The sequence below is a fragment of the Salvia splendens genome, chromosome 20 (genome assembly GCF_004379255.2).
Source record: "Salvia splendens isolate huo1 chromosome 20, SspV2, whole genome shotgun sequence".
Classification (NCBI taxonomy): Eukaryota; Viridiplantae; Streptophyta; class Magnoliopsida; order Lamiales; family Lamiaceae; genus Salvia; species Salvia splendens.
The window spans coordinates 3,570,443-3,584,168 of record NC_056051.1 but is presented as its reverse complement, the minus strand read 5'-3'; the positions used below and the strand labels follow the sequence as shown (position 1 = coordinate 3,584,168).

The 13,726-nt window shown below is 29.9% G+C and overlaps 2 protein-coding genes across 2 annotated transcripts; both read right to left on the bottom strand.

Annotated features, from left to right (window-relative positions):
- Positions 1–5,535: 5,535 nt before the first annotated feature.
- On the bottom strand, positions 5,536–6,833 carry LOC121782786 (bidirectional sugar transporter SWEET1-like). The gene is made up of 6 exons (XM_042180731.1): positions 6,770–6,833; positions 6,662–6,698; positions 6,474–6,569; positions 6,057–6,339; positions 5,852–5,971; positions 5,536–5,700 (listed from the first exon to the last, which is right to left on the bottom strand). The coding sequence occupies exons 1-6, from the start codon at positions 6,810–6,812 to the stop codon at positions 5,536–5,538; spliced, it is 744 nt and encodes a 247-aa protein (XP_042036665.1). The 5' UTR covers positions 6,813–6,833.
- Positions 6,834–11,318: 4,485 nt separating this feature from the next.
- On the bottom strand, positions 11,319–13,153 carry LOC121783077 (bidirectional sugar transporter SWEET1-like). Its single transcript, XM_042181129.1, has 6 exons — positions 13,022–13,153; positions 12,914–12,950; positions 12,724–12,819; positions 12,346–12,628; positions 12,148–12,267; positions 11,319–11,650 (listed from the first exon to the last, which is right to left on the bottom strand). Exons 1-6 carry the CDS (start codon positions 13,062–13,064, stop codon positions 11,477–11,479), a joined length of 753 nt encoding a protein of 250 aa, XP_042037063.1. The 5' UTR covers positions 13,065–13,153; the 3' UTR covers positions 11,319–11,476.
- Positions 13,154–13,726: the final 573 nt, after the last annotated feature.

Sequence of the window (13,726 nt, the reverse complement as noted above, 5' to 3'; positions counted from 1 at the left end):
TTTTGGTCCTAAACTTTATCTTTTGAATTTTTGCATCCTGAACATTTCAACTCGGATCACAATTGGTCCTACACTAACAATTCCGTCAATTTTTAAACGGTTTTAACCCGATTTTGACCGATTTTGATGGCTTTAATAGTCTCAATCGGGTTAAAGCCGTTTAAAAATCGGTCAAAATCATGTTAAAACCGTTTAAAAATTGACGGAATTATTAGTGTAGGACCAATTGTGATCCAAATTGAAATGTTCAGGACCAATTGTGATCTGAGTTGAAATGTCCAGGATGCAAAAATTCAAAAGATAAAGTTTATGACCAAAATCGTAAAATGAGCCTATGTTCAGGACTAAATTTGGCCTTTACTCTTCTAAATTTAAGAGATATGAAAATATTGTGAATTGATGGTTACTTTTTTCTAACATGATATATCACCACGTTGAAACATACACTACATGACACCCACCAGATTCTATTGGTAGCAACCTTTATTCAAATGAGGTCTAATCAAAATCACACTATTTGTTAAAAACATGGTATAGTAGTACAACATTATAAACTCCATTTTACAACAAATTAATCACATACACTATTTCTCTAGATAAAATTCTTGTTATTATGAGAAGGTGAAAACACTTGCTTATATTTTCATTATTAATGTTAAAAGTGAAATGTTTTGGTGGTTTTAATTTGGTAAAGTCGAATATGTGAAGAATTGGAGTTGCACCATTAATTATTGTGTCTTTATTTATTCTATTGTGATATTCAATTATTAGTTGCTTGGTTGAGAAATGGTACATGCACATCATCCAATGAATTTAATTAAGGTATATCGGCTACACTCTTGTCACATACATATATAAGTTGGTGATGATTCTTCTTAGATTAGATGCCAATTCACATACGTAATATAGGCTACGGTGCATTTTATTCCTAATGAAATAATACTTCCAAACTTCACCGTAAATATTGCTATATTTTCTTTCTGGCCTATCTGTGAAAAAACTGTCACTTTCTATTTATAATAATAAAGTTAGATATAAATTTATCACACGCACGACATATTTAAAATGAGACTTATATTTCACTCGCGCAATATTCACATTTTATTAAAATTAATATCGCGCAAAATGTGCCTCTTTTTGGACGGAAAGAAAATGTATGAATTTGTAATTAATCATAAAATTTTAGTATAAATATGTTGTCATTTATTTTATAATTGAGATATTTTAGTTGTGGATGAAAATAAGAATGAAATGAGGCTGAATGCATTACAAATATTGTGACTGAAATGAAAATAGTTGACGAAAGGTTGTGGTTAACAAACATATTTATACTAAAATTTATTTCTTCTTATTAATAACATTGAAGCAAGAAGTATGCAGTCATTATCGGAGTTATCTCGAAAAACTTTACCTATGTAGTATGAAAATTACACGAAAAAAGTAGAATATTGGGCGAGAAAAAATGGCATCTATGTTATCTAAAATAGAAAGAACTAATATTTGTGTAAATACTAAAATATAAAAATGTTAATATTGATAGTGAAGTAATAGAATAGTAGTAGTATTATTTTTTTTATCTATTTAGGGCCAATTCTTATAAATAAATGCGCTTAGCGACAATATGTAAGTTGAAGAATGGAATCGCAATGAAGAGACGTATAAAGAATAAATATAGGAAGAGGGAGAATGGAATTAAGGATTTAAACATTAACTACACCTTACATTAAATTGCCCTCAACTTAAGGGCTCTTCAATCTTCATCTATTTTAATTTTATTTGGTGTACAAATTAGTGTGTGTTGTGTGTGTAATGACTCAGCATTTATCAGATTGTTGAACCAAGCTTTTCAACTTGCTACATTTAAATACAACACACTAATTTTTTTTGTGAAACGTATTGTTTCAGTTTTGGGCAGCCATATCACATATGTTCACATTCTACTCAAATACAGCTTTTGTACTCACTATTTTGCTTGTGTTAAAAGAATATTTTTTTCTTTTATCAAGAAAATAGTAAGTTAATAATTTTATTTAATGCTCAAATCATTTTACATTATACTCACAAGTGAACGATAGTTAAACTTGATGTAATATGAAGTTTGGTTCAAATCCGGTTCATTCACAATTTAAAACATTTATCAAAAAATCATGGAGCTTGGATTTGTTCACAATTATCTCATGCCGATAATTTTTTTTGGTGAAATTGAGTATCTGATATGATCTGGAAAATCATATGTGGTCATCATCGCCAGTGAGTTTAATGATGTTGTCTATTAATATAGAAAACTATGTCGTTTGATGGGAAAATATCTATATAATATTACAGTGGACGTTGGTTTTTTTTTCGTCTTGCGACCAAATCCAAATTTCATAATTTTCTTGACTGATTTTTAAAATTGTACGACATACCGGAACTAGAGTAAACTTTACAATTTCCCTTAAGTTTAGATCGAATGTGCCACTAATTAAGATGAGTTAAGTTGGATCTCTCAATATTTTACTAGAAACATCCACAACTTTTGGAATGCGATTAACGGTTGCTTTTAATTCTCTAACTACAATCTTTAATAAAGGTTGATCCTTTAAATCAAACTTTGTAAAGTTTTTTTTGATCTCCTTCGAATAAGGTAACAAGATGTGTCTAGCATATGCCTTTTGTACGTAGCTCTCTAATTATTCAAAGCAACATTTTTCCTATTTACTTCCAAATAAAATTATAAACCTCCTTCATTTTCTATAGATGAGATGCCTACACAAAAAAATTTACTTGCAATACTTTCAATTACTTATGTTTGCAAATGAGTTAGATTTCAACTCAATTTAATGCTGCCATAGTCGCCTAAAAATCATGATATCACAAAATTTATCAAAATGTTGACGCTTAATTATGTCTGAAATTGCACGTGATTAATTGAACTTGATTTGAATATGAAAAGTCTTGTTAGCAAAATCAGATCAAACTGATTGTTCAATAATTGTTAGGTAGTTTTTCAAATCACGGCAAAATCAAAATTCGATCAAAATTCAATAATTATTTACATGCTATTATTTCTAATAAAATTCAGTATATGATTATTAGTGAACTGTTTCTGATTTACAAAATTGTACAAATCCGTGCATAAGGAGAGAGACAGTATAGTAGTACTAGCTATTCTAGAAAAACATTGATAAGCAACGTATAATTGTAAATTACTATCACTAATTGAGTGTTTATTCTATAATTAATAGCCATGGAAAGAGCAACAAGAGTAATTGCAAAGCAATACGTGAAGAGAGAGCAACCCACTTCATGAAAACATCAAAAAATCAGCCCAATAATTAATATTTTATCCATTGGAATCTTTTTTAAAAAAATTACAAAATCCAATTGAAACTTCACAATGTATTAACATCTCTACATCAACATTATTAATTAGCTCGGGCCAATAATGAAACTCATAGCATACTATTGCTAGTGACGACCTTCAGTGTCTAACCCCACAAATTTCGTTTCCTGAATATGCCATTGAGTGCAACAAAACAATCGAGATCATTGTTCCGATCGCAATCAGCAGACATTTTCAATAATTTATGTTAAAGAAATATAAAATGAATCAAGATTTATGTTAGAGAAATATAAAATGAATCAAAATTTTCAACGTATGCATTACATTGCCGTTAAGATAAGGGCTTGTTTACATGGTCCTTATTGAATCTCTCATACAGAAATTAGTACTAGTATTTATGTGTAGAGAAAGTGAGAGATACTCAGCAACTCAGCCGCAGATGGTAACAAACATTTATGATAAATCGAAAATGATATGATGATGATGATGAGCAAATAATTTAGGTATCCATAAGTTGCAATATCAATCACGTGAGAATTGCAATGACGACACTTCGAATTTTGTGGAAATTTTGTTCGAAATTTTCTTTATTTGGTCCTTGATATATACGCATTATACAAATATATGTGATTTTTTGTATACCATAACATAATTGTACATACAATAATAAATTATTAGGCCAAAATAAGCCTAATGATATTACTAATACATGATGGATGGAGATGGCGCCGTCGACCACGAGTACCGCAAAATTCTATTATATTCAGTCTTTTGCAGTGTTGTCGACTACTCATTCAATAGTTCCGACTCAGCAGCCAGCAGGTTTCGTTCGTTTACTACAACAAACTCGTCTTATAAGGATACAAAATTAACGACGAAAGTACTTGCGTTGGAAATTTCTTTTAAATAACCAAAGTTTAGGATACAAAGAATAGTGTTCTTATATTATTTGTTTTTTAATTTTTGGTGACACTTTCGTTTGCGCCCCTTTATTTTACTTGGGACACTAAAAATAAAGGCGATTTTTATAGAATAAGTAATCTATTTTATTAAACACAAAGTAACGTCCTTAATTGACTAAAAATTGTCAATAATTAGCCTTTTTTTGCTGGCTCTATACATATGTAGAATAATAAAAGTCGGAGCAAAGTATATATGATCAACCTCATTTATTAATAACCCGAGTTTTCTTAACTCTGATCCAGTTTCGATTCAAAATTGATGGTTTATCCATGATATTTTTACAAGTTTTTTCTTCCCCGGTTTTCTCTGGCTTTTCATGCTAAACTGACGATTCCAATTTATCCATGCATCGCTAAATTTTCAATGTAAAGAATAATTTTATAAGTTTTAAGCATCACTTCAACATTCATTAAAAATGCTACTAGAAAAGTATATTTATAGAAATCCATTATTGTATTGTGACATATATATAGTTAGATACATAACTAATATGCTTATCATTACCAAATAAATAATTAAATAATGTTGCCTTGGGGTTTAGGTAACCACCATATTTATTGCAGCGGTGAGATTAACTTCGCCGGGACCGTTTTACTTTCTTTTCATATATGCAAATGCAATGTACGATTTCCTTCCAACGTTTGCTATTTTTCTTTTTTTATTGTTCCAACAATTAATTACTTCAATATTTTCTTGTTGAATTACTTTTGTCTCAAAAATATAACACGACTTAGCACAAATTTTGAAATTGATTTTTTAGCATATTAAATTATTATTTAAATGTAATGAGAGTTCACTTAATAAAAGAACACTTAATCAATTCTAATATATTAACTAAATACCCGAATTCATACTTAAAATAAAAATAGTATAAGTAATTTGAAACTATTAGAATACGAAAGTGCAAGTAAAATATGAGGCAGAGGGAGTGTTGTTTTTCAACATAAGACCTTAATCAAAGCATAAAGTAACAAATCGTAATTATAAATTTAGGTTATTTACAAAAATAAATAATCCTATAAACTTCTAATGGACCGCATCTATAAGGCCTATTCAAAGCGGCCCATTTTAAACAAGTTTAGTAGCCTTTTATGGTTATACAAGTTTTACCATCTAATAATTAATTCGTACGGCATATAATTTTAGAATTTTATAAAATTATTCGTAACTTTTAAGATAATAAGTGGGGATTTATTATCTTTTTCTCTCCCCCTGTTCTTTTATTATTATTATTATTATTATTATTATTATTGAAATGTTAAGGCTGGCGGCTTGGGCTGGTGAGAATCTGCAAGGCCCATTTCTAAATTCCCATCGATTGTGGGCTTCTCGACTTCATCTTTGTTCTTGTGGTAGATGCCATACAAAATCAATTGCATTGCTCCCAAAAAACACCCAAGTCCATTAGAAATCTGCAAAATATTTATGTCCAAATAAATTGGACCAGTATCAACATTTATTTTTGAAAATTTATCAGATTATTATAATTAACTAAAATAACTGTATATTACACCATGAAAACATAGAATTATTATTAGAAAAAGGATAAGAAAATGTACTCACATAGACAAATTTGTCGTTACCAATGAGGCCATAGATGAACCATAAAGTACCACATAGGAAGACAAACAGTGACAAGAGAAATGGCATATACTCTACACTTTTGGTTTTGATTACCATTCTCTGCTCATTCAAAACAATTTCATTCATTCAATTATATGAAAAAAAAATATTGAATTTAATTAAGAGAGAAAAGGTTGATACATACCATGATTGAGAGAGGAGAAGCATACATTATGATGGAGAAAATAGTGGCAGCCAAACCACAAAAAAACTGCCTTTTCTTTTCCTGTTTGAGGGCAAAAATAGAGACCAAAGCAACAGTGGAAAATATAGCAAGAATTACAAAGAGAAGAGCCATGATTTTTCCTTTCTCCTTCTTAGGTGCATATACAAGAAATATTAGGACATAAACTGACTCAATCACTACTCCTGTCCCATTTATTGCTGAAAACAAGTAGTTATTTGGTGATATGAAAGGCAACCCATACCTGCATTTTTGTACATTTCACAATTAATTTCCTACATAACTCAAAAATAGAGAATTAACTGAAAATGGTAAGTAATATGCATTATTTTAATAAAAATTGGAATTAAAAATTAAATAAAAATTACTACTACATACCAAGTAGCAAGTAAACAATTGAGCAATGTCATAACATATGGAATGCCTGAGAATTGCTCAGTTGATTTGTTTATGATGATCCTCTTGAAAGTAACCCTACATTGATAGTAATTTCCCCAAAAATGACTAGCACAATATAATAATTCATAATAAATAAAGAAAAAATTTGATGAGAATTTAGTGCTCACGATGGAGAGAGAAGAAAAAACAAACCAGTAGCATTTCCTAAAACAAAAAACAGAAATTCATCAAAAAAATAGCAAAAAAAAATGGAATTAAGAAGGAAAAAATGTTACCAAGAACTCCAAAGACCAAACGCAAGGCTTTGGCTTGACCCATATTTTTTAGAGGAAAAATATATTGAAATGGAATTGAAGAATAGAAAATGAGAGTTAGTTTTGATGAGGAGTGATATATATAGAGCCAATTTGAAACAACTTTTTTGCTGCGGTTTATGAAGCAGAATGTCTTTATCCAAACCGGCCAAATCTCCTCTTTCTAAATTTTATGTTTTGTGACCCATAATAGAATCCTAAATAGAATTGATTTTTTAGTGTAATAGTAGATATATTTGATATAAGACACATTTTTTTCCTAATTAGTTAACTATCAATTAATTATTGTAGTAATTGAAATGAAAATGGCCATTTAACAATTATCCATAATATATTTCCTAAATCGTAACTAGTCTAAGTTTGACTAATATCACGTTCCTATACTAATAAGGAAAGTCAAAATATATGAGTATATATGTATATAGGTGTGTAATTAAATACTAATTTTTTAAGTAATAACTAATAACTAAATATCAATTTTGTAGTATGTTAAAAATATCAACACAAAGACATAAATTTATCAATATTTCTTGTGTTGACAAATTATGTCTTTGTATTGATATTTAAATTTACATGTTGTATTGATATAATTATGTCTTTGTGTTGATAATTTTAATACAGAGAATTGAAAGTTATTAGTTATTACTGTAAATTAGTTAGCATCCTAACGCAACTATATATATATATATAGAGGTGTGATCAAATATGTGCAGATTTGATTGCCATTAATTGGCAATATGAGTATATATATGTGTAGAATAGTATATATATGTGCGGATTTGATTGCCATTAATTGGCAAAATTATGGTAGCCATAGTAAAGAAAGCATATTATGGTAGTCATTATTATATGTGCCGATATGATATGTTGTTATGAGCAAAATATGGTAGTCATTATTAGTAAAGAACGCATATTAAGGGAATGAAAAGAACGCATATACATATTTATGGTTAGTATTGATATGTTGTTATCAACAAAACATATTATTGTAATTAATTATTCGATTTGATTTTGATATTATTTGATAAAAAAGAAATGTCCTAATTAAATAGCCATTTTGATGGAAATGATATTAGATGTTCTATTAAATTACACAGATTATAGAGAACACGTAAACGAGGAAAAGAGAGTTGGAGTTGCGCCACTGCACCAAAGAAAGTTCGAGGAAGTCGTCTTCTTCTTCTTCCGAAATCGCTTCCGCTATGGATCATAAAGGTAAATTTTCGATCCATTATATTTATGGTTAATACGTGAAATACATGATATTCAAAAATCCTGCATTATGTATATTCAATTATGTTTTCTTGAATATATGATGAAAAATCATTTCCAATATGTGATATCAGAACATCGTTGAGATTTCGTATTATTGAAAATCATAATTTTTGAATTTAATTTTATTGAATTAGTAGGAATTGAATCGGTTGTTCCTAATATGGTCAGCATATTGTGAATTCAAATTTAGTGAATTCATATGACTAATTGAACAATTATGTATTGATGTTGTCTTTTATGGAAATTATTTCTGCACGCTTATCGAGTCAGTGAAATAAAAGAATTGGTAATTCAGTATTGATTAATTATTTTATCAATTAAAGGTGTTTATTTTTTTTTATAATATTCGAAATATATTCGTACGCAGTTGTGTATAAATGGTTGTTATCTGTTGCCATAAATTTGAGAGAGAAGTCTGTGTATGTTTTCTCTCAAAATTTTAATTATATAGAAATCAAGGAGAGTGATCCATTGTTAACTCACCCTCTAGTTGTTAACTACAACTAATTTAAGACTATAGGATTTTAGAAATCTAGTGGTCTAAAATTTGCTACGTATAATTTTCGTTTTTATTAATTAAATCTAAAAAATAAAAAAAGCTACCAAATTAGGGTTTTGGATGAAAATGTCAATATTGTGTTTTGAAAATAATGCTTTGAGAATGTCAACACATTACTTTAAGATTGACATTCTACATGTATTATATTGACATATTTTATATACTATGTAGACATTTGTTGCTGTACGAAAAAATTGAAAATTTTCAATTTTTTTTTCAAATTTTGACATCGGAACATATGCAAGTGAGATCTCATTAGAATGGTTATGAAATTATCATTAATCTGATATATGTTGTGCGAAATATAATTTAAATCGAAAAGTTATATGCGTTTTAAAGTTATGTGATATTCTTCAAAAGTTAGTACAACTAATTAGTTGTAAATTGACCTTAATACCCTTATTGACGTTTTTTGTTGATCATATTGACATTTCAAGGCTGATGATCTAGGCCCTTGATTTGATTATCTAAGGGCTATTATTTAATTATAGTTAGCAATTAAGTATTGATTTAGTAATATAACACTCCCCTAGAAATCAATGCATTATTGATTATATTATGTTTATTTTGCATTCATCAAAGTGAGGCAAAATAAGGAGATTTTATAATCAAATTAAGTGAAAATCTGCTTAAGCAATTAATCACTACAGAATCTTGATTATAATATGCTTATTTTGCAATCACCAAAGTGAGGTAAAATAAGAAGAATTTATAATCACGTTAATATAAAAAATTATTTATGTAGTTAATCACCATACTTGTTGTGGTTATAAAGTATATTCAATATCAACGTAGTGGATTCCCAAAGGAAATAGTCTTTTGTGAACGAACACTCAGGGGTGGAGCTAGGGTGGGGACGGGCCCTTGGCCCCCTCAACAATTTGAATATGGCCTATATATAATATATGTATACAAAAGTATTCAAATAAAATGTAGCGCAATTGGTATGCCATTTTGTCTGCTCCGCTCAAGGCCTGGGTTCGACACCTTGACACCCACCTTAATCCTTTATTCCATTTCCTCCCATTCAAACTTTATTTATGTTTGTTCTTTTATTTGTTTATTTTCGTTTTAAAACTTTAACTAATGTATGAATAAAAAATACATTTTTGAATCCCATAAATATAGAATCATTTATGTGTTTTGTTGATTTTTCACAACTAATGATTTTTTGTAAATTTTTTTATTTAAAGTAATGAATTTTACACACATCAATATTATTTATACATAAATATGTAATATTTTTATATAAGTATATATTAATTGCTTCAGATATTTTTACTTTAAAGTTATCCATTAATGAATTTTACAATCTAAGGATAAAAATCAGTAGTAATTTACATTGACTTTGTCTCCATTTATATTTATAGTTTCTATTGTCCGTCTTCTAATTCTTCACTATTCATCTTTCCCGCATCTGTTTATGACGACATTGTTTAGAAAAAGCGAAATAACTACTTAAAGAAATTTGGGCCCTCCATTGCCAAATTCCTGGCTCCGCCACTGTGAACACTAATGGAGTTTATAATATAAATTGGAGTCGATTGCTTAAAGGTAACGCCAATTTATTATTACTCAATTATTAAACTAAGATATGAATATTAAAAGCATGATGTTTGTTATTGTATGAAGACTACTCAAAGGAGTTTTCATAATTACCGTATAATATGATTTTCAAATTAATGTTCGTGTTATTATTCAAAGCTTTTATATGTGGGCATTAATTCTCTTAGTTTTTTCCTATGATGCCAAGCATCGTTTCTACTAGTATGTTTACTTCAAACGTTCCCCAACTTAATGGAACTAACTTCTCTGAATGGAAAGGAAAACTTGAGTTCACTCTGGGACTGGGAGTAATGGACTTAGACCTAGCACCGTTGAATGATATGCCAATCGATCTTACTGATGAAAGTAGTTTGGCTTATTGCCCTTAATGCTTGGGAAAAATCTAACATGACTAAGTTTACAGTTCATTAGAATGTTCGTTGCAGATAAAGTCTCTCAACGACTGAAATTGCAAAAGAATATTTGCAGAATATTGAGCGTCGCTTCACAACTGCATATATATCTCTTGCAGGAAACCTTATGAAGGATCTCATGAGCATGCAGTATGATAGTTCTCAGACTATGTACGAGCATGTGATGGACATAAATAATATCTCTTATAAGCTGAAAAAATTAGGATTACATGTAGATGAGGATTTCCTTGTCCAATTCACCCTAACTTCCTTATCTTCTCAATATGGACCATTCCAAATCCATTCACTATGAAAGATAAATGGACTCTTAATGAATTGGGAAACGTGTTGGTCTAGGAGGAGCAAAAGCTGAAGGAGAATGAAATGGGTGCATCTCATGCTCACATAGGGAGCGTATAAAGGATAATATTTTTTTTGAATTATAATTTTTATGGCATAAAGGAAAGTAAATGAATTATGTGGTTTGTGAAGGATAGTATTCTAGAGTTTACAAACTTTCCTGCTTGCGTGGATTATATTGTGAGATATATTGTTAGATACAAAACTAATATACTTCTAATGGACCGCATTCAAAGTGGCCCATTTTCAACAAGTTTAGTAGCCTTTTATGGCAACATAAGTTTAGTAGCCTACTAATGGACCACATTCAAAGCGGCCCATTTTGAAACCAAGATACAAATAAAGTCCTCTAGCATGGTTAAGAAGAACACACTTGTTAACTCAAATTGGTACGAAACTATTACATTCATTTCTACCAATGAGAATTAAACCCTCTACAAATTTTAAGATAATAAGTGCGGAGGATTTATCTATCTTTTTCTCATCCCCCCTTTTTTTTTTCTTTTTATTGAAATGTTAAGGCTGGCCGTTTTTGGCATAGGCTGGCTGCTTGGGCTGGTGAGAATCTGCAAGGCCCATTTCTAAATTCCCATCGATTCTGGGCTTCTTAACTTCGTCTTTGTTCTTGCGGTAGATGCCATACAAAGTCAATTGCGTTGCTCCCAAAAAACATCCAAATCCATTAGGAATCTGCAATATATTTATGTCCAAATAAATTGAATCATACTTAACTAAAAGTACTGTATATTAGAGTCATTTAGTTCAGTTTAAGCAGATCGTGGAAATGGGCTTTTGGACCTTATTGGGAACAAATTTGGGCTAGCTCGACCCGACCTCGAATTGTTTTGTATAATCAAACATTTTTCGGTTCCAATGCCTTGAAAAACTGTGGCCCAATGGCCCAAGCCTGGCCCAACTATTGAAAATTCTATTACTTATATAATCAGTGCATTGGTACCATGGAGTACTTTTAAATGAATATGCATGGTTAAATCAGAATCACCGGTTTTACGACACAATTTAGTCTATAAGAGGAAAAATGGTAGAAAAAACTCGATAAAAAACCAACCGGTTCCAACCAATTCTGGGGCCGGTTACGGTTCCACGCCCTGCACTTTTACTAATGACTAAATTCAACATGAAAACGTAGAATTATTCTTAGAAAAAGGAAAAGAAAATGTACTCACATAGAGAAACTTGTCGTTACCAATGAGGCCATAAATGAACCATGAAGTACCACATAGGAAGACAAACAGTGACAAGAGAAATGGCATATACTCTACACTTTTGGTTTTGATTACCATTCTCTGCTCATCCAAAACAATTTCATTAATTCAATTATATTTAAAAAAAATAATTAAGAGAGAGAGAAGGATGACACATACCATGACTGAGAGAGGAGAAGCATACATTATGATGGAGAAAATAGTGGCAGCAAAACCACAAAATAACTGCCTTTTCTTCTCCTGTTTGAGGGCAAAAATAGAGACCAAAGCAACAGTGGAAAATATAGCAAGAATTACAAAGAGAAGAGCCATGATTCTTCCTTTCTCCTTTTTAGGAGCATATACAAGAAATATTAGGACATAAACTGACTCAATCACTACTCCTGTCCCATTTATTGCTGAAACCAAGTAGTTGTTTGGTGATATAAAAGGCAACCCATACCTGCATTTTATTTATGCATAACTTTAAAATAGAGAATTCAAAGAAAATGCAATTTTTTAATTTTGGAATTAAAAATTAAATACTATAGTACATACCAAGCAGCAAGCAAACAGTTGAGCAATGTCATAACATATGGAATGCCTGAGAATTGCTCAGTTGATTTGTTCATGATGATCCTCTTGAAAGTAACCCTACATTTATAGTAATTTCCCAAAAATTAACTAACACAAAATAATAATACTTCATAATAAATAAATAATAATGTGATGAGAATTTAGTGCTCACGATGGAGAGAGAAACAAGAACAAACCGGTAGCATTTCCTAAAAAAAACACAGAAATTCATCAGAAAAATAGCAAAAAAAATATGGAATTAAGAACAAATAAAAGTTACCAAGAACTCCAAACACCAAATGCAAGGCTTTGGCTTGACTCATATTTTAGAGAGGAAAAATATGTTAAAATGGAATTGAAGAATAGATAATGAGAGTTAGTTTTGATGAGGGGTGATATATATAGAGCCAATTTGAAACAACTTTTTTGCTGCGGTTTATGAAACAGAACGTCCTTATCCAAACCGGCCAAAGCTCTATATATGTATGTATAATGTATGTATTTTGGGTACGTGGCATGCATGTATGTATGTTTGTTACTATGTGTATTTTTGTGTGTATGCCTGAAAAACTGTATTTTCTACTGACTAATGTTGAATTTCTGGTGAAAATTTAAAGCAATTTGGACTATATGTGGAAAAACATGCATAACTTTTATATTTTTAGATCATCGAATCATTTTATGTTTTTAGATCTTAATTTTGTAGATAATGTATTTTATGGAAGTTTCTTTTGGGTGTGTGAGTTAAGTTTAAGTATTTCTTGGAATAATTAATTAATTTTTAAGAAATAAAATGTTTATGGTGAAGATAATTTTATATGTACAGACTTGGTTCTGGGATTGTGATGCGATGTTAAATAGAATTGGGAGTCATTGAATAAATACTGAGGCCGTTATATATAAATAAATAAAATAAAAACAGAACATTGCACCTAATATTGTTATATCCCTATCAGATCCTGTATTGTCTTTTAGCATAACTTCT

Bases quoted from the DNA above. Each gene is read 5' to 3' on its own strand.
- LOC121783077 (XM_042181129.1), bottom strand. From the start codon at position 13,064: ATGAGTCAAGCCAAAGCCTTGCATTTGGTGTTTGGAGTTCTTG. The intron at 12,629-12,723 runs GTATGTACTATA...AATAAAATGCAG, and splicing joins AACTGTTTGCTTGCTGCTTG to GTATGGGTTGCCTTTTATAT. The intron at 11,651-12,147 runs GTGAGTACATTT...AATATATTGCAG, and splicing joins GTAACGACAAGTTTCTCTAT to ATTCCTAATGGATTTGGATG.
- LOC121782786 (XM_042180731.1), bottom strand. From the start codon at position 6,812: ATGGGTCAAGCCAAAGCCTTGCGTTTGGTCTTTGGAGTTCTTG. The intron at 6,699-6,769 runs GTAACATTTTTT...TTTTTGTTTTAG, and splicing joins TTTGGTCTTTGGAGTTCTTG to GAAATGCTACTGGTTTGTTT. The intron at 6,340-6,473 runs GTATGTAGTAGT...ACAAAAATGCAG, and splicing joins AATTGTTTACTTGCTACTTG to GTATGGGTTGCCTTTCATAT.